Raw genomic sequence first — 26,622 nt, 5'->3', positions numbered from 1 at the left:
TCATAACTAACAATGGACAATTAATATCCCCAAACATTTCTTGGCAAGTGCTGAATGGCAGTTTCACATTCAAGGAAAAAAAAAAACCGCTCTAACTTAAAAGTTACATTGTTTTTCTTTTGCTATCCACCTCTGACTTTTTGTTGTTGTTGTTGTTGTTGTTGTTGTTGTTGTTGTTGTTGTTGTTGTTGCAGGTCTTACTCCCCAGGCCAGTGGCTTATGGTTTTAACTGAGCGATTCCCAACATGTGGGTGGCAATCACAGGGGTGGTCTAAGACCATCCACAAACACAAATATTTATATTATGACTGATAACAGTACTAAAATTAGTTGTGAAGTAGCAGTGAAAACAGTGGGGGTCATCACAACATGGCGAAGTGTATTAAAGGGTCTCAGCATTAGGGAGATGGAGAATGCTGCTTTAATCTCTGCGTGAGATGTGACATCAGCCATCTCGGCCCTGCCTTTTCCACTGCGAGGCAGCATAGGTCCTGTTAAGGACCACTGCTTCCCAATGCCTGAATGTTCTAAGTTTTGAAAATGAAGTGACCGTCTTATATCTCAGCTAACCTCCTCATAAAACTGCAGTGAGCTCAGAACATGGACTGCCACAGTAGATTCCTTAGGAATGAAAACTTAAGAAGGAATCTAACTAATCATTTGCAAGAGTTTTTAGAGATTCTTCTTGTTTTTTAAGATTTATTTATTTATTTATTTATTTATTTCATGTAAGTGAGCATACTGTCACTGTCTTAGGACACACCAGAAGAGAACATCAGATCCTATTACAGATGGTTGTGAGCCACCATGTGGTTGCTGGGAATTGTACTCAGGACCTCTAGAAGAGCAATCAATGCTCTTAACCACTGAGCCATCCCTCCAAAATTCTTAATTTTCTGGCATTGGTGAGATCAGTGTATCTATAAATGTTTGGATCTCTCCAGACACTTTCTGAATTTTCTGTTTATATCTTTGATTTATATTTTTATTGAGTTAGTTGTTTTGTTGCCAATTCTTTGGAACTCATTATATGTAGCAAAAAAAAAAAGTTCCTTTTCTGTTTTTCTTTGTTCTTTGATAATTTCATACATATATGTATGTATAAGGTATTACCTGGTTTGGAAGTTTGGTTTGGTTTTCAAAATACCAGCCCTTGAATTCCATCTCACAGGTATGGTGACTTAACTTCTTGTTGGTGAGGCCTATGCATCAGTTTTAAACAAGGGGGCTTATGGGATTTGAGAAGGTAGCTAGAACCAGGAATCAGATCCTTCAACCTTGAAAGGTCATTGAAAGTTAACTTGTTCCCCTGAGAAAGACACCAGTAATCAGTACTACCACCTGCAGGTGGGAGACAGAACTGACACACCTCAGCTCCAAAGGGCTCTGACAGAACTATGAAAGGCCCTGTTTTCAGGGCATTGATAAGGATATCTTCCTCTTCATGTAGGCCTCCTTTGTGTAGATGACTTACCAGGAAACTTCACTGGCAAGATTCGTTATTAGTATCAAATTTGTATTTATACCAGTGATTCTGCATATTTTAGTCATAAATAACACAGTTAACATGGCTAAAGCTCTATTACCACCAAAATAGTCATTGAATATTTATCCTAATAACTAATATCACTGAATTTTGTAACTGTGCCCATCAATAGCATGTAAGAGGCAAATGAGGTGTCTGCGACTATTTGTAACCAAACGAAGCCACCGCCTCTGCCTACCCACCGCTACCTCTTCTACCCACGCTTCCACAGCTGTGTGTTAATTGGAATTCTCTTGCTCGGTAACATTTCAGGATGTTTGCTCCTTCGTGTGAAATTACACAATGTGTAACATTGAGGGAAATAACAGGGAAGGCAGTGATCAGGGAAGCATGCTTTGAAAGGCAGTGATGCTGGCAGAGAATGGAAATCTCTGGGGGAAAATAGCACAGAACTGGCAGCGACTAGGGCTTCTGCGTGGAGTGGTAATTAGATGGCGAGTTTATCTTCTGAGGGAAAGGTGTTTTTTTCTCTCCTCTCATACACAGGCTAGAAGTCAGACACTGAGAATGTGAAAACGTTATTCTGCTATGAAAATCATCTGTGATACATTGAGTTTCATTCATATATACATTCATATATATATGAACACACACACACCAGAAAATCTGTGGGGAGGATATGTGATCCATCACACTACTGCTAATAGGAGTTAAATCTCTAATAAGTGAAGATGATGGATAAGATGGGTAGATGGATAGATAGATGATAGATAATGGTGGATAGATAGATAGATAGATAGATAGATAGATAGATAGATAGATAGGTAGGTAGGGATGGATAATTGATTGGTGATGCATGCAGATACATAGGTATATACAAGTAAATGTTAAGTATGTATACAGAACATATATATAGTGGAAACTGATGCCAGGGCTTTGTACAGACAGAGCATGTGGACCCCACTGATTTCCATCCCCAGCCCTGATGTCTCCATCCTGCAACCCGATAGAGGTTTCCCTCTGTCTGCTCAACTCATACTCTATCTCAGAAGGGCTTCCTGAAGAGCCCAGCTTCTCCATTTCCATACCTTTGACATATCAATCTGAGTAATCCTTTTAACAGTCTTGTGCACTCTGTGCGGCATTTAGCAGCATCCCTGGCTTCTACTCACTAATGCCAGCAACATCCACTCGGCTACTCCAAAGGCTATCTCCAGACATCACCTGAAGGCAACATTGTGCCCCATAAAGAGCTGACCTAAGAACTGGGTTTTCCCTTTGTTCAAAACAGCTTATCTAATTCCTTAATCTAAATTGGCACTCTTTCTCTCTCTCTCTCTCTCTCTCTCTCTCTCTCTCTCTCTCTCTCTCCCCCTCTCTCTCCCTCTCTCCCTCTCTCTCTCTGCCTCTCTCTCTCTGCCTCTCTGTCTCTCTGTCTGTCTCTATATCTCTCTGTCTCCATCTCTCTTTCTCCCTCTCTCTCTCTGTCTCTGTCTCTGTCTCTATCTCTGTCTCTGTCCCTCTCTGTGTGTCTCTCTGTGTCTCTCTCTGTCTGTGTCTCTCTCTGTGTCTCTGTCTCTCTGTCTTTCTGTCTCTCTGTCTCTCTCTGTCTCTCTCTGTCTCTCTCTCTCTTTCTCTCTCTGTGCCTCTGTCTATCTCTCTCTGTCTCTCTCTGTGTCTCTGTCTCTATCTCTCTGTCTCTCTCTGTCTTTCTCTCTGTCTGTGTCTCTCTCTGTGTCTCTGTCTCTCTCTGTCTCTCTCTCTGTCTCTCTCTGTCTCTCTCGTGAAAAGTCAGTGTGGAGTGAGTGGCGGTCTGTAACAGTACACTTGACTGAGACATGAGTGTCTTTCTTTCCTTTGCACTTTCAGTTCCACCGTATAATCTATTCTGTTCACCCTGTACACACACTGTCTGGTGCAGTGATTGGCACTTAATAAGTATTTGCCAAATGAAAGAATATAATTCTGTTATTTAATATCCTGAAGCACAAAGCCTGATGTGGTCTAAAGGGGTTTTGTTCTGGGGCATATGACAAAGCCTGTAAAAGAAGAAATTAGGGCCATATTGAGGCTGTTGAAGGGTGTGAGTGGGGAAATCTAAAAATGATATTATTTGGATAGGATTCCTCGGGGTTTTGGCGGGATGCTGTTGATTGGCAGCTTCATTCTGGAAACAACAGCTCTGATATGTCATCGTAAACTGAGCCAACCTGTCTCTCCTGCTTTCCCAACCCGTCCACGACCAATACACAGAGGAAGCAAGGTTTTTGACCAGAGCAAGGCTTGATGCTCCATTGGTTCTCTGAGGAGCAGGAGAGACACGCCACCCAAAACAAACCTCACCAGAGATAGCACACAAGGCCTTTCGATGCTCCTTCTTGTGTTTAAAAAATGGAATTAAGATGCATAATTTTTAAAATGAAAAATGACTGACTGGCATTCTTCCCACCAAAAATGGAAAGTAATTTAATTTGTTAGTGGCCCATTTTATTTGACAGTCTTTGTACACACTTGATTTGGTTTGTTTCCCTGAATTACCCTTTAATAGTGGGTACGTCATGCCAGACTCTACCCCCTAGGTGGGTTTGATAATTGGCCGAGTGTCCGTATTGTTCAAGGTTACAGCGAGAAGAGAGGCTTCTTGGCAGTGTGGGTGGGCTGCTCCTCCCAGCCTCCGGAGCATCCTCATCCCGACCCTGGCATCTTCTCCAGCTCTCCTCTCCTCTGCTCATTGTATCCTCTCTAGTTTCACTGTTCTCAATGCTCTGCACGTGCTTCAGCCTCTGTGTGTTTGCATCCATAGGACCCCTGGCTCATGACCTTCTAGCATCTGCTCACACACTGTGCTTCAGAGAAGCCTTCCTGTAGATGCCATATCACAGCGAGAGAGAGAGAGAGAGAGAGAGAGAGAGAGAGAGAGAGAGAGAGAGAGAGACCACAGAAGCTAGGCTGACTGTGTATATCCAGGGACATACATGATACAGAGGAGAGATTTAATAGTTTGTTGACTGAATGAGTTAATGGTCCAATTCTCAGGAACATCACACTCCCCTACACCCCTACTTCTTCCAGTCGATCTTGCGTCAGCATCCTCTTCTGAGTCTCCCTACACCTCCCTAGCATATACAAGGTCCCTTGGGTGATAAATCCCACTGAGCTCCAGTACAGCTCACCCCCTCCCCAAGTATCTATGCACCCTGGTACAGAACCAGGAGGACAGAGTCAAGCTGGCTCCGGAGCCAAGGAGTGCAGGTATATTTGCTCTGCCTCAGGCTAGCTGTGTGACTTCAGATTAATTACTCAGTCTTTCTGTACCTCTCCTTTCTTATTTGTCCCTTAGGAACCATAAAGATAAGATAATTCACTGATGACTGACTTAAGTGTTTAAACCATTTCAGGCAGTAGATGACGGGGTGTTCATGGAAGTTCTGTCTGAGAGGGTACCATTGGAAGGAGGAATTGAATAGAGTGGCTTTCTGTAAGTCTGTGGCAGGTCAGACTCAGGCTGCCCCTTTTCCCTGGAGAAATCAATCAGTGGCCATAATAACAGGATGCCAGGTGTCTGGGGAGAGTTGTGTTGTTCCCTCCTGGTATCACGTTCACATGCAGGAGAAAACTCATATGCACAACTGAACTCAGGAAGACACTGAACCTGAGCAGAGGAGAGGGGGGATGCGAGCTGCCCCAGAGAGGACACTGCTGCACCTGAGCTTGGGCCACTCTAGGTACAGAGCCTTAGCAGCTGCCAGCAAGGCTCAGACAACAGCTTCAGCTGAGTTAAGTGGTTTCAGTCTGACTGGGCATTCTAGCATTCAGAGGCTAAGAAGGCAGGGGGAGTCACAGGTTCAAGGCCAGACTGGAGGTCTCATTTCCCCCACTGCTCTCTCTGTGACACCAGGCTGCATCCTCCCTTATAGGGTGGCAAATGGAGCTTCTTCCAAGGTTGGCTCCAGGAAGATTGAGTGAGATCATGGCTGGGATGGAGTTGACACTTTGGACTCCAAACACCATGGCTGGCTTATAGCACAAGAAGGATCCCAGAACAATGTTCTCCAAAGAAAGCCTAGACATTGCCTGGTACTCTTGAAATCATGCCCTGCTCTTCTCCCTGCCATGACCCCAGAAGGAACAATCAGATCATGTGAGAACCACAGTTCCAAAACGGCTGCCTAATCCAACCATCTGGTCCTTCCTAAGCTTTACCTGAACACAGGAATGATACAGGGACTCCCTCCAAACACAGCCATGCATACACACAGAAATATACATGCACACATACATACACCCATGTATGCACACACACACACACACACACACACACACACACACACACACACTCCTTATCTGTGCAAAGAATCAGAGGCTCCATCCCCAACACCTGCTCAGAGCCTTCGCCCATTATGCAGCCCATCATGGGTCATGTCAGCCTGCATTAGCAGTCAGGCTCATCACATTAGGCAGTAGCCTTGGGCTGGCAGATACCACTTTGAAATGCCTCTTTATCTCGTTGTCACGCTCCCTTCTGCATCGAGCACAGCCACGGGAGCTATCTGAAGACGCAATGTAGACATGAAGGACCAGGTTAGAGGTCAAGAATTGCAAGGAAACCTGTCATATCCCACCGCCCTGGGCCCGGGGTGCCTTCGTGGAACTCAGGCGTCTCTGGGGAGCAGAGGAAGGAACACTGAAAGGTTCCAAGTGCAAGCACCTTTATGAACAACTGTAAAAAAATATGGCATGTGTTTCTGAAAACACACAACATAGACATCCACTTACTGTCAAAACTCTGTGATGCCTGCAGAGGCTTCAGACCAACAGCATTATGTGACATCAGTAATGACTCCCCTACCCCAACTGTTTATCCATGTCACTTGTAAGACACTGACCAGCTCCACCCTGACATGTTCCTGCCTGGTGTAGATGTGGAAAGAAGGCTTGCTTTGCAGTCAGATGGGTCCTGAGATCAAATCCCTCTTGTGCTTTCTCATCTCTGAATCATCTTGGGACTGTAACTTGGCCTCTCTGTTTTCTGTTTGTAGTCCTACTCTGTGCTAGTACCTGTTTTACATTTGTTGAAAGAATTATCTGGGATTCTATGTGAAGAGTGCCTGACCAGGCACAAATGTCTCGGTAACTGTTTCAGGGCCAAATTCATGGGGCTTAGCTTCACAGTGTGAAACCTCAACTCACGTAAGCCCTTGGTTAGCATTCACTTGTGCACCCCTAAATCTTGGACTCCTGACTAATCTCCACTCCCAGAAAAGTCTAATGAAAACTTGACCGTGATTGTGTCATCTGAAACCCCTTCTCCCCACCTTTTTGATAGAGGCAGCCCACCCCCAGTCTACCCTGTCACCTTCACTCTTGCAATAGACTTTATCACCACCTTCACTTCAGCCCTGTTTCTCTGCCTAGGACCTGCCTTCTGCTAGGCTGGTGGCTTATTCCTCATTTTCATGTCTATACACACTCACCCACCCTCAGAAAACCCCTCAGGACTTCCTAGGCTCTATGCCTCCTCTCTAGAGCACTCACTGCATTGTTGTGTGAGATAATTCACCCTGGCCCCACCACCAGCTAGAGCAGCCATACGATGGTGAGACCGGGGACCTGTGCTCACCAGACAGCCCTTGGGACTGTACGATGCTCAGCTGGTCTTGCTGAAAGGGCGGGTGAAGCTAAATGACACGTTCCTAAGCTTATCTCACAATTTCCTTCCTAGAATAGATTTACTGTTTAAGGAAGGGAGGAAGGAAGAAAGGAAGGAAGGAGAGGAGGGAGAGAGGGAGGGAGAAAGGGAGGAAGGAAGGAAGGAAGGAAGGATGGAAGGAAGGAAGGAAGGAAAGAGTACACATGAACAACACTAAACACTCAGTAGGTTGCATTGTGTAAATGTGTGTGTGTGTATATGCACACCTATTTGTATGTTTGTAGCAATAATAAAGAAGAGGTCATGAATTTGAGAGGGGTGGAGAGAGGTGGAAGGGCAGAAATGATATAAACACAGGACTTGTCTATAAAATTGTCAACGAATAAAAAGTAATTAAATATAAAAACTGTGAAACAGATTTCGAGTGAGAGCTTTGAAGACTATGTCCGCTTGGTAGGATCCAAATCCCCTCAAAGGGACTGGAGAAATGTTTCAAGTGTATACCGATTGAATGTTGTCCGGGTAACAGGTGTCAATCGTTGAAAGGCCCAGAATGTGCTAAGAATGGCAGCTGGTTTCTGTAACTCTTGGTTTCCGGGTTGCGATTTACTGTGTGGTAAGGACACAGCACGAACCCATTTTGTACAAGGAAAATAAGACTGTGTATTCTGAGCACTGTGCCTCTCTCATCTGCAGGTGCCTGTCCTGAGACCCATGGACTTGATGGTGGAGGCTACCCCACGAAGAGTGTTTGCCAATGCGCACACATACCACATCAACTCCATATCTGTCAACAGCGACTATGAGACCTACATGTCTGCTGATGACCTAAGGATTAACCTGTGGAACTTTGAGATAACCAATCAGAGTTTTAGTATCCTTTCCTTAAAAACAAATGGGCCATTGGTCCAACTCATGGGTATCCAGGTAGGAGTGGGCTAGGGAGAAAGAAACAGAAGAAAAGACCGTCAAAATGGAAATGGCTGGCATCCATGAAGGAAATCTTAAATTATGGGTAGGGCAGCATGGCTAGCTCTGGAATGTAATTCAAGAATGTATTCATGTGGTGGCATTTATGTGTCATGAATTAAAATTAGAGATGGGTTAGCACATAGCACGTCTCAGTTGGTAGGGTGCTCATGTATGTACAAGGCCCTGAGTTCAGTCCTCAGCATCACATACAGATATGCTAGAGAATACTGTGATCCTGTCTCAAAAAATATGTAGATATAACTTTATCAGTAATGAAGATCTGGGATTTTTTTCAGAGTCAGTTCCTTCCTTTTAAAAGGTTCAAAATTAGTCTGTGTAGAGCATATGTACCAGGGGTATGGGGACAATGGCTTCTATTGTGTCATAGTAGCAACAAAAATGGTTACTGCCACTCACTGGGACCCAAACCCATGTGAAGTTGAAGTATCTGAATTTCATTTCTCTATTGGAATATAATATGTAGACTCATGAAATTACGTGGCTCGATTTTCAGAATGGACACACCCCTTTTACATAGAGACTGCATCACCAGCAACCTGTTATCCCTTCCCACATCACCTTACCATGGGCTACTAAAGGCTTCACCTAATGACCCTAATGGGGCTGAGGATAGTGGTACTTGTCTATGAAATACCAGGTTTGCTCTCCAGCATCTCGAACAATACAAACACTGTAAGCATCATTATCTCCCACTTTACTAATCCTGAGAAAAGCAAAGAAGGTTCCTGAGTGTCTAACTAAAGCCACTTCTCTGACCTCATTATATTGACCTTGCATTTAACAATAAAAACTGATCTTCGCTGAATGTCTAGAGCAGCTGTTCACAATCTGTGGATCGCAACCCCCAAAAGACCCTTGTTAAAACACAGATATTTATACTACATAATGGTAGCAAAATTATAGTTATAAAGTAGCAATAAAAATAATTCTATGGTTGGGGATCACCACAAAAAGAGAAACTGTATTAAAGGTTGCAGGGTGTGAACCACTGCTCTAGCATCTGCCTGCCAAATCCTTCCTAACTCTTGACTCTTAGCTCCAATTCCCAATTTAGTTCATAGTATTAACCCTCAGGCAGGTGAGGTACTGGTACTGGCTCCAATCAACTTTGATTCTGCCCTTTAGTTGCTAGCTTCTACCCTCCTGGCCCCACACATCCATGAACTGTGCTGTCACTTCCTCTAAAATGAAGCTCAGACAGCTGAGGTGCCTCCATCCCCAGTCTTTGAAACACTCACTGACAAGGGCCACTATGTGGCACCCTTCCCTATGGCTGCCTGATTCCTCTCCTTCAGGAATTATGCCCTGCCTACCAGTTACCATGTGACCCACCTGGCATTTTGCCTGTGCATCTAATACTCCAGTAATGTTCTAGAGTGCTGAAAAATCTATTCTGTTTCCCAGGTCTAGAAGATTTCACACCATCTGGGCCTTGACTCCCTCTGACACCTGTCATGCTGCTCCTGCCTCATCCACTCTTCCTCAGCCAGTAAATCATGTTTCTATTTCCAACTAAGAGTTGTTCTTACTCTCTTTGCATCTTCAATACCCTCTGTCTGAAAATGGGTCCCCAGAGTTCTTGATCCCAGCCTCAGTCCAATCTACTGTCTCTATGGAGCTTCCAGTGGCTACTGGCAGCTATATTCTGCTGTCTTTGTCATGCTTACTGAGATATGAAATGGTTTTATGTGCACATTTTTAGTTCGCTCCTACGAGAATGTAAATTTTCTAAGGGCAGGAGCCTTGGATGACCCATTGCTGCATTCCAATGGATTCAGCATTCTGTATAGGAAAGCTGCTGCACAGAACAAGTGTGACGTCATAGTCACTGGTCAGAGGAGCGCTGTGGGACACTCTTCACCATGAAACTGAACTTGGATATTTAACTTGAACATGGTAAAGACAAGCTGGAGGAAGGGGTTAGTCAGTAATTTTTTGCTCGGTAATCATGGTAATCAAACCTGAGTTTGATCTCCAGAATCTAGAAAAAGAATAACCTAGGTGTGATGGACACTCTTGTAATATTAGCAGGTTCATTCTCCAGTCATCCTATTAGTAAGCTATAGGCTAGTGGCGGATCCTGTCTTTATGAGGAGTGGGATAATTTGAAGAGCAACAGCTGAGGCTGTCCTGTGGCTTACACATTAACACACACACACACACACACACACACACACACAGGCATGAAACTCACACATAAACATGGAAAGGGTGTTTAATCAGTGGATACAAAGCTACTTCGTCCCTACCACAGAGACGTCCGTATAATCGCCAGAGGCTTCTCAGGGGAGGTGTCTTTAACCAGGTTCTGGCACTAAGATACATCTGGAGAGACTGAGAACTGGCCTTTTAGTCTGCGACTGGACATGACACACTGTGTGGACCTGGGAATGGGGGCATCTGACTGCAGGTTTTTCCTGGCAAAGCAGCTGCTGCTAGAATGTAGATGGCGGTCCCCTTTCCCTCCTTACATCTATTCCAAGAGCCAGGGATTTGCTGGAGCTCAGCCAGATGTCACTCTGAGCTTATGCTTCCCCAGCCTAGGTGGCACGTTTTCTGAATTTTGCCTCTAGGCTTTCAAGAGGGAAAGGAACTTTCTCAGGCATTTGGGGAGACAGATGCCTTGGGGAGAATGCAAAGGGGACATATTAATAGTGCCGTTTAGGTTATCTTCTGCAGATGTGTGACAGCCTGCCAGATGCCAGCATACAAATGAGACCATAGCACTCACCCTTAAAGCTGCCATATGTAAAATAATCACTGTCATCATGTGGGAGACAATAACTGATATCTATATAATGCCTTTCAGCCAGACTGCCCCGGGCAGGAAGGCTATGCAAACTAGGGCCATTTGCCTCTCAGCATTGAAGTGTAGCCACCTCTGGAGAAGGTAGCAGCCCTTTCCACAACAGCCTCAAAAAAGTATCAAAAACAACCCTTTTCTTAAATGCCTCCAATTTAGTGCATTCTGCTGTTGAGCCTTTTATCTCCCCAGGAGACTGGAGCATGGCTTGGGACTCCTGCAAAGCATGGTGTGAGAACCACTGAGGTAGGAAGCAAGATGCTTCAAAGAAGTGTATGGACTGTTTTCATAGTTGTGTGTTAGTTATACCAAGTGGTAGAAAATACAAGCCCCGTGAGTTCAGAGACACTAAAATCTCCACTTAAATTGCAAACCGTATATCGAGAATTAACTCAGGAAGACAAGTAGAAAGGAAGTCTCGTTGGGCAAAAGGAAGCCCAACACTAACTTCATAGCAGACAGCTTAGGATTTTGAGTCTAACAAGAATGAATTCTCACCCAGGCCCATGACTTTCTGACTGAGAACATTCTCACAGTATGCTTTTTACCCACCCAGACCCCAGACCCTGATTCTCCACTTCATCCTTCATAAGGGAGAACTCTACCAAAGGCTTGTGAGATATTCTCTCTCTCTCTCTCTCTCTCTCTCTCTCTCTCTCTCTCTCTCTCTCTCTCTCTCTCTCTCCCCCCCCCCTCTCTCTCTCTCTCTCTCTCTCTCTCTCTCTCTCTCTCTCTCTCTCTCTCTCTCTCTCTCTCTCACACACACACACACACACACACACCACACCTTAGAGAAATAGCTTCCTAAGTAAATGATCAGTAGAATAAGGGCTGATAAAATCATGCTTCTTCTCAAAAGGATAAAAACCTGAAAAGTCAATCAGGGAGGTGGTTGTGCTCTATTGAATTCACTGCCTGGATCGTATCTCAATTCTAGACTCCTCCTTTGGCTCTAGAGTTGGACGATATTATAAAAGGTCGCTTACTATATTCTAATCAGCATATAGACACAAGAGTCTCTGAGGTTCAGGGTCTCACATTTAGCACCAGAGAACAGCATACCAATCAGCCTACCTTTCGTTCCTGCATCCAAAGCCAACCAGATCTCCTGTATAACAGGTCCATCTTAAAGTGAGCAAAACTGTCTCAATGCATCAGGACCATAATAGCACATTTCTAGGTTAATAATCTTCATATAAAGTGCCAAGCGCACTGCACTAAGCCTGATGTTGACAGAAAAGAGAAAAGGAAATGAAATGCACTTTCAGAATGACATGCTACAAATAACAACACATGTGAGTGTTTCCCCGAGACAAGCTCTTTAAGGAAAAAAACATCTAGTTATTCAAATGTATTTTTAAAGACGTGTTTTGGACCAGGAAATAAAGGAATTTTTGCTGAGGGACTGATTATTGAATTGAGATATTCAGAGGAAGACTAACCTTTTGCTAACTTTGGCACAGAGATGTGTTTAGGTGAGGCTGCTCCTTGTATAAGTTCAGTCTCAGGATGCCTCTAAAACAAACAAAAACCTGGATATTTTTACCTTGCACCTAGCATCCTTGTAAGGTGGCTTCTTTTGTCACTTTGTGCCATCCAGGGTGCAAATAGTCTCTAATCTTTGATTTCTAGTTTCTAGTACCGCCCTTGGTAGGTAGCATCATGGATTAGTTGCCTCCCGTTACACTAATGGATCAGTTTCAGACAAGCCTGACACGGTTGCCTGATACATACTTCTTAAGATGTCTTTTATCCCACCGTGGGGGCAATGGCACAAATTAATTTTAGGCTGGCATTTCATATAAAATAATATCACACCTCTTCTTCTTTCTGGTGCTGGGATCAAGTTCATGCATGCCAGGCAAATGCTTTACCATGAACCAGATCCCTGGCCCTGAAGAGCATCCCTCTGATGACAAGCACAGCACATAGCCTGCATGTACTGAGACATCACCCCAAAACCCATTGAAAGCAGCCCTGAAAGGTTTTTCCTTCATGGGTTTTCTGCTCTTGAAAATGAAAGGATGCTTAGAAGAGACCCCTGAATCACAAGAATGAGTCAAGCAAAAACCATAAACATTCCTGAGCACTTGCTATGTAAACTGAGGTGACATCAGGAGCGGAGCTCCTTCCCCATGGCATGGCCCTGTAATATGGGAAAGTGAGTAGGATAGAGTTCAGTTGGAGAGGTGGAATCCAGGTGATTGCAGAAAAAAATATTTGAGCTGGGAAAGAGAGATTAGCAACCTAGTGATGGACCCATGCCCATGAGTTGGCCTTGTAGGTGTATGGCTATCCAGGCAAGTACAATCTTTAGACACACACACACACACACACACACACACACACACACACACACACACACACACACACACACACACACACACACACACAGACCTTAAAGGACAGGCAGGTAGAAGCCCACAGACATGAGTAGAAGGTTATCACAGGCAGTAGTCGGGAGGGAAGGCTGAGCAGCAATCAACAGAAACTAAATTTGTCAGCTCTCAGGGAAATGTCTAGGCTTTCTCTTAACAGGTCTCCGATAACTCAGGTTGGCCTTGCTCTATAGCCAAGGACAGTCGTGAGCTTCTGATCCTCTTACCTTTACCTCCCTGTGCTGCCACTCTTAGGGCATGCAGGGCTAAAACCTTGTGTGCATTAGACATTCTACCAAATGAGCCCTATCCCCAGATGAGGCCTGGGCTATTAAATGTCCTTCAGTTAGGCCATTCATGGTGGTGCACACCTTCAATTCCAGCATCTGAAGGCAGAGGCAAGAGGATGTCTAAGTTTGAAGCCAGCTTTGTCTACAAAGTGAGTTCCAAGATAGCCAGGGCTACATAGAAAAACCCTGTCTCAAGAATAAATAAATATAAAGAAATAAATAAATGCCCTCTAGACAGACCCACCCTAAATGTGATCCTTTTTTATTAATGTAGATTCAGCTGATGAGGGGGGTCTTTAATTGTATCTGTAAAATCCCTCCATGACTACACTGAGATTACAGATATATGCTATCTCTTGGAGTTTCTTTATCTATTCTATTCTATTCTATTCTATTCTATTCTATTCTATTCTATTCTATTCCATTCCATTCCATTCCATTCCATTCCATTCCATTCCATTCCATTCCATTCCATTCTATTGAGACAAGGTCTCACTGTATAGCCTAGGCTGGCTTGGAACTCACCACCTAAGTGCTTTGGCCTCCTGGGAACCATGATTACTGGTATATGGTACCACACCCCGAAACTCTCCCCTTCTTTATACATGAGTTTCCATGTTCAAGATCATCTGAGATTTTATAACTGGTTCTATTTGAAGATTAAAATTTTTGCAGCCTTTCTCCAAATTATAGTAAATCTACATTCAACCATGCCAACACAATCAAACACATAATATCCTACATGTGTCCTCTGGGACATAGACAGTAAGGGCACCTGAATGGACTCTTGGATCCGAAATTTCCTCTAAGACAATGTGGGGCCTTCTGACTTGTGTACAGGAAGAATCTGTGGTTATGGGCCTCTCAAGAGCTCCCTAGTCATAAGGAGTGCCACAGCCAGTCTTGTGAAGCAGCCTGTAGATTTAATATGGCATCATGCATCTCTGTCAGCCCCTCAGCCTGAGCCTGGCACTTGGCAAATAGTCCATGGATATTTGCACACTGGCTTTTTAAAGCTGCTAAGACAGGAATATTCCCTGAAGTACGCTTCAGAAACCATCAATGTCTTACCAATGTCCTTTTAGGCTAATAAAAGTGATTACTTTGTGATCACTGCTTAATATCCAAGGATCAAATTTGAACCTTAAAAAAAAATAAGGATCTCATGGCAATGTATGTCCCTGAAAGGAAATCCAACTGTTCTAGGTCAGAGTTCAAAGCCGACATGTAACTATTTCTCTACTTCAGAATTGGCAGACTTTTATAGCAGCAGTTCTCAACCTATGGATCACAACCCCCACAGTGGCTATATATATATATATATATATATATATATATATATATATATCAGATAATTTACATTATGATTCAAAATAGTAACAAAACTGCAGTTATGAAGTGGCAGAGAAATAACTGTATGGCTAGGAGTTACCACAATATGAGGAACTATATTAAAGGGTCTCAGGTTAGGAGAACCTATGCTACAGAGCCTATAGCATGTAGGTAACTTCTGTTGCTTTTGAAATCAAATAATTTCATCCAGTAAAGGTAGCACAGCCTGCCTATGTCTGTAATGGCCCTGAAGGATCCTTCTCAGCTCTTGTGAACCTGGCTGGCTTAGCTAGAACATGGGGAAAATCACTATGTATCAAAAAAGTTAGTGCGATGAATCAGAGGCACGCATGGACAACCACTCTGACCCCAAGACACTGCGAGGAAATGGTTTCCTTGGATACATGTACTTGCGCCAGAAGATAGGATTTTGTCTAATATGAAAATGATTTAAGTAATTTTTCTCCATTATCTCTTCTGAAAATTAAAATCCTTAGAGGCCGTTAATGGGATTCTATTCATTTAAAGGCAAATACACTGAACCCTGGAGAGATAAAGTGACTTTCTCAAGTTCTCTCGGCTAAATAGAAATGGGATGAAAACCAAAGCCTGTTCTCCCAGCCACGTTTGCTACAGTTACGGTGTCTATCCCAGTGTTGTCTTGAACTCTCCCCACTGAGCTGAGAAGCCTGTCTCAGCTCTCAGGGATGACTCTAAACAAAGAGGCTCCTGTTGATTAAATGCTGGCTGCTTTCTTGGTTTAATAGGACATATTCACCATAGAGATCTTGGACAATGAAACTACACAACCAATGAGTTCGTGCCTCTGATTCTGCCCCTTCGTTGTGAGAAGGCCTGCTAATTCAGCCATATTGGTTGGAAAAGAAGAGAGTGGGGGGTGGGGAGTGAGAAATACAAACTCTTTATTTGTAAAGAGCTTTTCTTCTGTATATTCTGGGGTACTCCACCCCTCACACCGCCACACAGAGACAGACAGACAGACAGACAGACAGACGGAGACAAAGAAACAGAGAAAGAGAGACAGAGAGAGAAAAGCAAATGAGAGAGGGAGGGAGGGAGGGAGGGAGAAAGAGATGCTATCTACCGTATCTGTCAAGCACAGTTCCTCTAACACAGACCCTGTAGACCAGGGTTGTTTCTGCTTTGGTCTCTGGCATATTCACTGTACCTATAAGACCACTAGCTGGTTGTTCATTTTCCAGGAACATCATGGCATAAGTAGATGAGTGGACTCCAGTTAGTCACAGGTGACATGCACATTGCTTCTGTTCTGTGTTTCCTGTCCTTTCCCCTCTGTCTCTCATTCATCGTATTTTCTTGAATCACCAGACTATAGAATCTACTTTGTGCCTAACTTCCCTCACCCGAAATAATATATGATAACATAAAATCTGTCTTAAATATCATTATACTCTAAAATACTACCTCCTTGAATGAAGATGTGGGAATGGTGTGGATTGAAAAAAAAACCACTCACAGATCCACCCTCATAGACCCATCACTACATGGCCCACCTGTCTTTAAGCCCATGGCTCTTGGGTATAGGTTTAAATTGTACTATGTCCCCAGAATTAGAATTTTGCATACAGTGGCTATTTTTTCCCATACTCAGACACTGCACTGCAAAAATAATTTAACGACATCGTTTTTTCTTTTTTTTTTTTTTGAAAGTTCACTTTATCGTGTGTTTCTGTCTATTTATTTAGGTGGCTGTCAATCTTTCATAATCTTGCCACTGTCTGGAAGCAGGGGAGTGATAGTCCCCAAGTGATAGAGCTTGGGGTTTCCCAACTTGGATGCTGTAAATGACTGTGAAAGGCCTTCCATTCCCTCTGCCCTCCCACCCTGATCCTCTCCACCCCTCATCCTACTGCTGATGCAATTTATGGTTTGGGCTGCTTATTTGTTTGAAGCAAATCCCTGGAGGGGTGACCTCCTGGTGTCTTCAATTATTACTTTCAAGGATGCCCTAGGCAACTGCCTGGCACAGGGGTGCCCTCACCTTCCCGCCTTCTGCCTTGCAAGAATGAAGCTCAGCTGCTGGGCTGGCTGTGCCCCTTCCCATCCTCAGAGCTGTCTCCAGAGTCCCCCTGGAGAGCCACATTAACCCCTTTTGTTAGCAGAGGTAATTTGCCTGGATTTAGCATTAATAAGGAAGACTCCAAGCAGTTGGGGTCAAAAGAACGGATCCGTCAGGCCCCAGGGTTAATTTAATGGCAATCTGTTGGCTGTCTGGGTTGTGTATTAGTCATAAGCCTAGTGATATCTTCTGCTGTTTAGTTCTTTGAAACAACCAGGAAATGATTTAGAGTGCTCAAAAGATCAGATGGAGAAATTGACTGTTAAAAGACCTCATTCCATTTTCCAGTAATACAGGGCACCTTGTGTTGCTAAGCCCCTTTCCCCCTCCATCCCAATATGCAGGGGGAAAATGTGTGTCCCTTGGAACTTGAGAGAATAATGGTTAGGATTTCTGGGCATCTTTGAGTGTTCTTTCCTGTCTTCCTCAGTAGACATCAAATTTGGGCCAACTAGACTCTCTCACGTGTTTCTAGAATTCAGCAAAGTCTTCCCTTAGGAAATAGGACAAGAAAGTCCTTGTCAGGCTTTTGTCCCAACTTCTATTTCAAGAAAGTTATATCATAAGAAGTCAAAATTCTGGTTCTAGAAAGTACCAACTGCCTTGCAGTTGGTGAGCATTCAGGGGCATGATGGGAAGGAGATAGAGCCCTCACCAGTAAGCCAGTATTCATTCCCTAGAGACAGGCAAAACCACTCAGGGAAACTGGCCGGGCAAGGCCATTCCCCATAGAATGCAGTGTGGCTGCGTGTAAAAAATCCTTGCAGAAGCTTGAGAGCCAACCCCAGCTCTGCCCCATGCAGCTATACGACAACCCTAAGGGATTTATCTCTGAGGTCAGCAATGTAAATCTCATGCCACCAAGACTGACAACCTGAGTTCAATCCCCAGGACCCACACAGTGAAGGGAAACCTGCTCCACCAACATGTCCTCTGTGCACTTTGGCAGACTCCAAATAAATAAGTGGTGTAAAGCCACTGTTACACTGATCATCCCTGTTAAGCTCATGGGCTCTGAAAAAAATAAACAACAACAAAAAAAGCATATGAATATAGAAAAGGGACTTACAGAACGGAAAAGGAGAAGAAGGGAGACAGAGGTGGGTGAGGTCAAGAATAATCAAAATTAATGAATACATGGACGAAAATGGCAAAGAACAAATTTAAGACACAGAAGTTTTTCCTGGTTACAAAAGAAAAAAACCCATTTCACTCCATCTCCCCATCTGTAAAATAGGGCTATTAATGGCACTGCCTCCATCTGTCTGAAATGAAGGACGGATGAAGCTGTAAGACATGTAGTCCAGACAAGCTCAACACTTGGTAGACACCAGCTATTTGTGGTCATGCTAAAACGGGATAGAATCCTGGCTTCTTCCTTTGGCCGAACCTGAGTCAAAGTCAAGCTCTGTGAACAGGAGGAAGATTCAGACCTTGGAGAAGACTCAAGTGGCTTCAGATGAAAGTGGGTGGGAGGCAGAATGGATCTAGAAACAGTGGACAGGGGCAGATCCACTGGGCGCTGCTCCAGGAAGATGTCCTTGCTGGTAGGAAGATGCTCCTGGAGGCACAGATGTGCTTAGGCTCTTTTGTTTTCACATCTCCTGACTTTGGAGCTTTATTTTTAGGTAGAGAAAAATAATCTGTGTCTGTATCACTTCCCTCTCCCACACAAGGAAGATGTCTTCCAGTTCAGCTTGCTTGCTGAGCTATACTGGTAGAAGCAAAGAAGCTGACACCAGATTTTCTCTCCTTACTTTGGGAAAAGGAAAACATGCTTGCTGGCACTGTAGGGTATGGAGGCACACTTTCTGATGGAACCTGACAGCAGCCCATAGGAAACTCTGCTTGCCCCACCCAAAGCCATACCCACCAAGCCTAAGGCACAGGTCAGCCACCGGAAAGCACATCAGAGTTGCAGCCTGCAGCACCCTCCCAAGCTGTTTGTGTTTGTGCTCCAGGTGTATACCCCAAATGCAGAAGCTGAGTTGAGAGGTGGTGTTGTATGAATCCAGAAGTGCATATGTCCCGTGCAACCAACCAAGAAATCTTTGAATCTGGCTTTCGTAGATGAAAATGTGCCAACAGGCAATGTTAGCACAGGCTCAAACCAATTTTAGAAGGAACACAGTGGGGGTTCCTAAGAGATAATCGAATAGGAAGAGGCACAGCCTGGTGTAAAGTCATTGTAGCAAATCGTATGTGGCGACAGATGTAGCAGGAGCCTAGGTGGCGCTTGCTAGTATGTGTCCACATTTGTTACCTAATTGGTGCTACTGGGGCTCAAACTGGGAGCATGTCTGTCCCCATGTACATGATGATTCCTAGCCCATACATTTTCATTTTAAGCACTATCTGTTTGCTTTCATGTAAACAATTAAGCCCATCATTTTGGGAATGTTGCCTTTCTGCTTAGCTGAGACAGAAATGTGACAAAATTTAAAGATGGGTTTTAAGAAAAAAAAACAAAACCCTGGTGATGCATACAGGAGCAAACATCACACAGGTAACCTATGAGTAGTGGAGTCAGGGACATGCAGGTCCCCTTCTCAACTTTGCTGCACCCATCATCCAGTGACAAAGTGCAGCTGGTCCGTAGACTGAGCCTCAGCTCCAGGCAGGAGCCTCTCAAACTTTTGGTAGGTGGTATCAGGGCACATACAAGCCAGTTCCTTCCCTTCGGATGAACAGCCTTTGAAGAGATTTTGTTTTTATTTCCACTGGATTGCCTTTGTAAACAAAAGCCGAAGTTTTTCATTCTGATATACAAGAAAATATATATGTACATATGAGCACATGCATATACATATATAATATGTATATTACACACACACACACACACATACACACACACACACACACTTTTTATGGCAAAGGAACGTGTTGAGAAGATGGGAACCTGGAAGCTAAAACTGAGTATATTATACATGATCCCAAATTCCTCACTACACATAGATGGTTTCTTTCTAATCCTTAAGTTCCCACTCAAACTCTCAGCCCTAGTAAATCACAGCTCCTGGAGACTAGATAGCCTGAATATTCTAAAGGAGGGAAACTGGGCTTTGTGAAACCTCCTAGGCTTTGCACCTGGAGTAAAGATCCAGTATTGTCACTCACTGGCTGTGGTTGATGAAGTGTGTGTGTGTGTGTGTGTGTGTGTGTGTGTGTGTGTGTGTGTGATATATGTGTGTGTGTGTATGTGTGTGTGTGTGTGTATGTGTGTGTGTGTATGTGTGTATATGTGTGTGTAATGTGTGTGATGTGTGTGTGTGTGTGTGGTGTAGGTGGTGTGTGTGTGGTGTGTGTGAGATGGGGGGGGGGGGTGTGTGTGTGTGGGGGTGTGTAATGTGTGTGTGATGTGTGTGTGATGTGTGTGTGTGTGTGTGTATGTGTGTGGTGTGTGTGGTGTGGGTGTGTGGGGTGTGTGTGTGTGTGTGTGTGTGTGTGTGTGTGTGTGTGTGTGTGTGTGTGTGTGATGTGTGTATATGTGTGTATGTGTGTGTGTGTGTATGTGTGTGTGTGTGTGTGTGTGTGTGTGTGTGTGTGTGTGTTCCTCAGCACATATGTGGAAGTCAGAAGACAGCTTGTGGAAGTTTGTCTCCTTCTACCACGTGGACCCGAGAGATTGAACTAAGGTCATCAGTCATCAGTTTTGGTAACAAGCACCTTGACCTGCTGAGAATCTCCCCAGTCCATTAGCCATGTCTCTTAGGAAACTTCTTGAATGTTCACAGAATTTCCAGTTCCACCCCTGTAAATGGCTATAAAGGGTGTTATTCACAGTGTTGGTGTAAGGATTAAAGGAGACAAAGTTCAGGATATGCCCACTGAGAGGCCTTTAATAAACCTTCATTGAGCAGCTGCTGTACTGTTCAGATACTTCATGGGAAAGGATCTGCAGCCTAAGGCAGATTAAATATATCACCAAGGAATCCCAGTAAGAATTCAACTTGAATAGTCTGGCTAGCATGGACTTAGTAGCTCCTTAGCTGTCATTACAGAGTGGCAAACACTCGTGAGTGGTCTTGTGGGCAAGACTCAGTTTGTCTTCTACAAGTCACAGAAGATGAAATTGAGAGGAAGAGTCAGGAAACATAAGTTCATTGACACACAGCTTCACAGCGTGACACAGGCTGGACATGAACTTACAGCAATCCTCCTGCCTCAGCCTCCTGAGTTGAGTTAGGCTCATGAGCCACCACACCCATCTTAAACCTAAGTTCTAATTCTGCCTCTGATTACTGAAAATCCCTTTTCTTAAAGCCCCTGAGCCCCAGCTACCAGAAATCACTACTACCTGCCCTTCCGCCACCAGCCTGCCAATGAGATCCCCCTGTGTGTAGAAAAGGCTCGCATCTACTCATAGCAAGAGCTGCTAATGCCCCAAGTTCTCCCCCGTCCCGGGTCCTTCCTTGACTCGTCTGTGCCAGATATCGTAGATATCAAGCCAGCCAATATGGAGGAGCTCACAGAAGTGATCACAGCAGCCGAGTTCCACCCCCACCACTGCAACACCTTTGTATACAGCAGCAGCAAGGGGACAATCCGGCTGTGTGACATGCGGGCATCCGCGCTGTGTGACAGGCACACCAAGTGTGAGTATCACCACAAGGGCCTTGGGGGTGAGGTGTCCTGGCCTCTGGCATTCGGGAGGAGGGGGGATCCTGGAAGGGTTCCATTTCATTTAACACCGGGAGCAAAGAAATCACAAGTGTTAAGCTAATTTGGGAGTCAGCCCCACGTTTAACGTTTAACGTTCTGGGAAGGGGAAGCCCCATTTGGGGTGTGAAGCATGCAGGTGCAGAGGAAACCTTGCCAGCCATGACTGGCTGAGCAGCGAGCTGATCTGAATTCTGTGTGGAGATCACTCACTGCTGTGAGGAGGATGACCCCAAGGAGTAGCCACAGATATGGTGAAGAGATTGTTAAACAGTGATACGGATAAGGAGATAGGACGGCACTCACAGTCAGCAGTAGAGTATTCCAGGTAGATCTTGGCAGATTTACTGGAGTGTAAAGGTAGTGAAGATACTAAGGGGGTGAAGAAAGGATCAGATGGTGGTTCTCAATCTTCCTGTCCTTTAATGCTGCAGCCCTTTAATATAGTTATTCCTGCTGTGCTGAGCCCCTACTGTGAAATTATTTTTGATGCTGCTTCATAACTAATTTTGCTACTCTTAGGAATCGTAGTGTAAATATCTCATATGTGATCCCAAAGGGGGTCACGACTCACAGTTGAGAACCACTGGGTTAGCCCACTGGGAGAGTGGGAGGAGGTAGGAGTAGATCCAGGGTTAGGGGAAGGGATAGGGAAAGGAAGACACACCCAGTGATTGACATGAAAAGCGTGTGGGATGGGGGCTACTGGAAGTCATACTAGGTATGAAGCATTTGTGTTCAGTTTGGGACCTGCCTTGAGGGACAGGTTCTCTCTGGTAAGTGAATGTGGAACAAGGTGGAGTACCACTGACCTAGATATCCCAGAGAGTACCACTGGCCTAGAGATATCCCAGAGGGGGCCCCAAGAAGTGCCTCACAGCAGTGCCTCAATGTCAGCCTAGGCTTTAGAGATAGTCAGGCCCACCTGAATCCTGAATGCAGAGTCATAAACACTGAACTGACTGGAGAAATTGCTAAGCCCAGAACAAAAACTGGAGAACGCTTAAGGCCTTTGAAGGGTTTAGAATGAGAATGGTTTAGGACAGTACTTGGGGAGTACAGCTAAGCTTTGGCACTTGGTGACCTCAGGCAATCCTCCTGAATCCCCAGAGTCCCTACAGGGCAGGTAGCAGAAAAGATCAATACTGTTACATGAATAAGACACTGCTGGCATCTTCTGGGCATGAGGTAGGAACAATCGATGGCAACAGAATGGTCATTGCACTCCTCTAGAATCCCCACGCCTACTGCTGTAAGCCACTTAGAACTCCTACCATTTTGCCAGGTACAGGAGCCCCATTGTTCATAATTTAATTCACATTCGCTGAGCACACACCGTATGCCAGGCACTGTATCCAACTCTGGAGGTACAAGGAGGAGCAAAGGCAGATGCACATCTCTCTGTCTCTTAGAGCTCACTGTATTAGCCAGGGTCCTGCAGAGGATGAGGAAGGATTGGTGGCATGTATACAGAGATTTAGTATAAAGTACTGACCTCTGTGTGAAGATTGAATGATTGAGTCCTGAGATCTGAAGTCAGCAAGCCACCACAGGCCACCAGGCTGAAGATCCAAGTGTCTCAGGTCAACTACAAAGGCATGAAAATCATCCCAACCCCAAAGCAGTAAGGTGGAGAATGGCTCTGTCACTCACAAGAGGACCAGCTCTTTCTCCCAATCAAGGCTTTGCCTGACTGGCTGAGATTCATCCCCATTAAGAGGTCAATATTTATTCAGTCTATTAATTTAAATGTTAAACATATCCCAAAACACCCTTGCAGAAACACCCGAATGTCAGACCAAGCATGTGAGCACCTGTGACCAGTCAAGTTGACAGAGAAAATTAGGCACGCTAAAAAGTAAAGACACCTGCCTCCATCAGAGAATCACAAACCATCAGCATTGCCCATGGGCTGAGGGGCGTGAAAACAGCAGCATGTTGTGCTGTGTGTTACCACTGTGGGGATCTCACAAAGCAATGGCTGCTCATCTGAAATGTAAAGACCAAGGAGAGAGAAGCGTATAGGGAAGCCTCATCCATGTGCACAGAAGCAGGAAGTCCAAAAGGGCACATACCCAGGAGCCCCCCCCCAGGCTCTTCCCTCCAGGCCTGATGCCAGGCACCCCTACAAGATCAAAGTCCAGAGGACAGTCCCTAGGGAGTCCCAGGAGCTAGTGAGTGGCCTGTAAGCTAGCCTTCATCATCAAACCTGCCTACTATGCACCGCAGCCCAGCCTAGCTCTGCATTGCAAGACACGAGCCTGTTAACCTAATCAAAAAGAAATAGATTCCTTTTCCTGACTGGGCCAAAAGACTGACCTTCTTCAGAGCACACCTCCCTTTGTTCCAAAGCCACCCAGCCCCAGCTCCTGCCAGCTGGGGAGGCCGGTGTCCTGACCTCCTGCCTGACATTTCATATTGATTTTCTCCATCCTCCTCCAGTGCCAGCCTGCAGTCGGCTGAGGTTTGGCTGAGGCTCAGCCGAGGTGTGTGAACGGCACGACAGTTCATCAGAGTTCAAAATGAAAAGCAACATTGGCTTTCAGGGATGAGCAGGGAGAAGGAGGGTATTTAATAACCGTCGGCGTTTAATCAAAACGCCGAGGAAAACAGTGTTATCAGAGCCGAATATATTAATTTCCATATGTCCCTCACTCTGCATGCTCAGCAGGGGTTGGAAGGGATGATTTGTCCTCTCCCTCTCTATTTTCTGATTTTTTTTTCCTATCCCTTCTGGTGGTGGTGAGGTGTTTGCATTTGTAGTTTGAGGCGCCTGAGACAAAGGGTGCTGAAGGCAGCAACATTCTGCTGGCAGATCCTGCCCTCTCTCCTTCCACATGCATGTTTGCAGAGTATGACACTCTGCTGGCAGATCCTGTACATACATGTTTGCAGAGTATGACACTCTGCTGGCATATCCTGTCCTCTCTCCTTCCACATACATGTTTGCAGAGTATGACACTCTGCTGGCTAGATCCTGCCCTCTCTCCTTCCACATACATGTTTGCAGAGTATGACACTCTGCTGGCATATCCTGCCCTCTCTCCTTCACATGCATGTTTGCAGAGTATGACACTCTGCTGGCAGATCCTGCCCTCCCTCTCTCCTTCCACATACATGTTTGCAGAGTATGACACTCTGCTGGCTAGATCCTGCCCTCTCTCCTTCACATACATGTTTGCAGAGTATGACACTCTGCTGGCTAGATCCTGCCCTCTCTCCTTCCACATACATGTTTGCAGAGTATGACACTCTGCTGGCAGATCCTGCCCTCTCTCCTTCACATACATGTTTGCAGAGTATGACACTCTGCTGGCTTGATCTTGCCCTCTCTCCTTCGCATACATGTTTTCGGAGTATGACACTCTGCTGGCTAGATCCTGCCCTCTCTCCTTCCACATGCATGTTTGCAGAGTATGACACTCTGCTGGCAGATCCCTGCCTCTCTCCTGCATGTTTGAGTATGACACCTGCTGGCTAGATCCCGCCTCTCTCCTTCCACATACATGTTTGCAGAGTATGACACTCTGCTGGCAGATCCTGCCCTCTCTCCTTCCACATACATGTTTGCGGAGTATGACACTCTGCTGGCAGATCCTGCCCTCTCTCCTTCCACATACATGTTTGCAGAGTATGTGAGGAAACTGGGCAGGTGGTACAAATGTCAGCTAAGACAGAAAGAGTTAAAGTCTGAACTCCGCCCAGAATCTGCAGGGATCATCTCTTGCCCTGTCTCCACCTTCTAGGTTCCAGGGATCCTGACCACCCTAACCTGCTTCCAGGACTTCCAACATCTTTCCCCCGCTTCCTGTCTCAGGGTTTTTACATAAATTCTACCTCTACCTGGAACACTATTCCACTATGACCCTTAATTGCCATGTATCTGGTGTGGACCCAGACTGAGCACCTATGGGAAAGAGACGGGTGGATGGTCCAATGACTATCAGTGTATTCACTTATCAAGGCTGTTTTAACAAAGTACCTCAACTGAGTGACCCAGACACCAAGATGTTTCTGTCTCACAATTCTGTTTTCAACTTTAAAATTTTATTTAACATGGGTCATGTAGGTGAATGTGGACATACATTACCACACCTTTATTCATTCTGTTAACTTAAATGTTTAAGCTTGTGTGAAGAACAAGTTTCAGGAGTCCCTTCTCTCCTTTCTCCTCCTCGTGTGGCTTGTGTCATCCTGCATACTCCAGTCTAGCTGTCCTGCAGACTCTTGGACAATTCTCCCATCTTGGCCTCACATTTTCCCATAGAAATGCTGGGATTACAGATGTGTGCTGCTGTATTCAGTGTTTGTCTGTGGACTCTGGGATCAGTGCAGGTTTTCAAGCCCGTGCAGCAGCATTCTTTCCAGCTGAGCCATCTCGTGGGCCCCTGTCTCATATTTCTCAGAAAGGTGGCAGCTGGCAGGGTTGACTTGGCTGGGCACTCACTTCTTTCCTTCACTTGAAGAGACCTGTTTGCTCTGTGTGTGTACACATCCTCTTTCCAGTAGGCATCTGTATTCAAAACATTCCTTCTTTAGAAGAGTTGTCTTGGATTAGGGTTCACCTAGTGATGTCATGTCCATACGATCACATCTTTTAAACAGTCACACTCTGAGGCATGGGGGAAAGATAGAACCAATGTTAGCTGAAGGTGGCAAAATTCAGCTCCTACAGGAAGGAGACATGAGGAATTATGCAAGTGTGTAGGCACAGTGTGTGTGTCCTGGTCTTGTTCCTTCCTCCAAACTATTGCTATCCCTCCAGGCAGTAAGGACAGAAAAATTGACAGACACAAGGCTCACACAGTCTTCATACAGAGTGAGCATAGTAAGTGAGGCTCTTTGTAGTCACTCAGTTGTAGTGGAGACACAGGACGAATGGAACAGGTCCATGAGAACTGTACACTGATGTGTCACAGTTCTACAGTCA

The 26,622-nt window shown here is 45.0% G+C and overlaps 1 protein-coding gene across 1 annotated transcript in view; it reads left to right on the top strand.

The window, feature by feature from the left end:
- Ppp2r2b (protein phosphatase 2 regulatory subunit Bbeta) overlaps positions 1–26,622 on the top strand; it is a gene marked incomplete at its 5' end in the record, with an annotated part of 103,477 nt that overhangs the window by 33,086 nt on the left and 43,769 nt on the right. Inside the window, 2 exons of the mRNA XM_032886016.1 lie at positions 7,833–8,010; positions 21,464–21,628. Of these exons, the coding sequence (XP_032741907.1) occupies positions 7,833–8,010; positions 21,464–21,628 (343 nt within the window). The remainder of the gene's footprint in view (positions 1–7,832; positions 8,011–21,463; positions 21,629–26,622) is intronic.

The sequence above is a fragment of the Rattus rattus genome, chromosome 15 (assembly GCF_011064425.1).
Source record: "Rattus rattus isolate New Zealand chromosome 15, Rrattus_CSIRO_v1, whole genome shotgun sequence".
NCBI lineage: Eukaryota > Metazoa > Chordata > Mammalia > Rodentia > Muridae > Rattus > Rattus rattus.
This window is presented reverse-complemented; position numbering and strand designations above follow the sequence as displayed.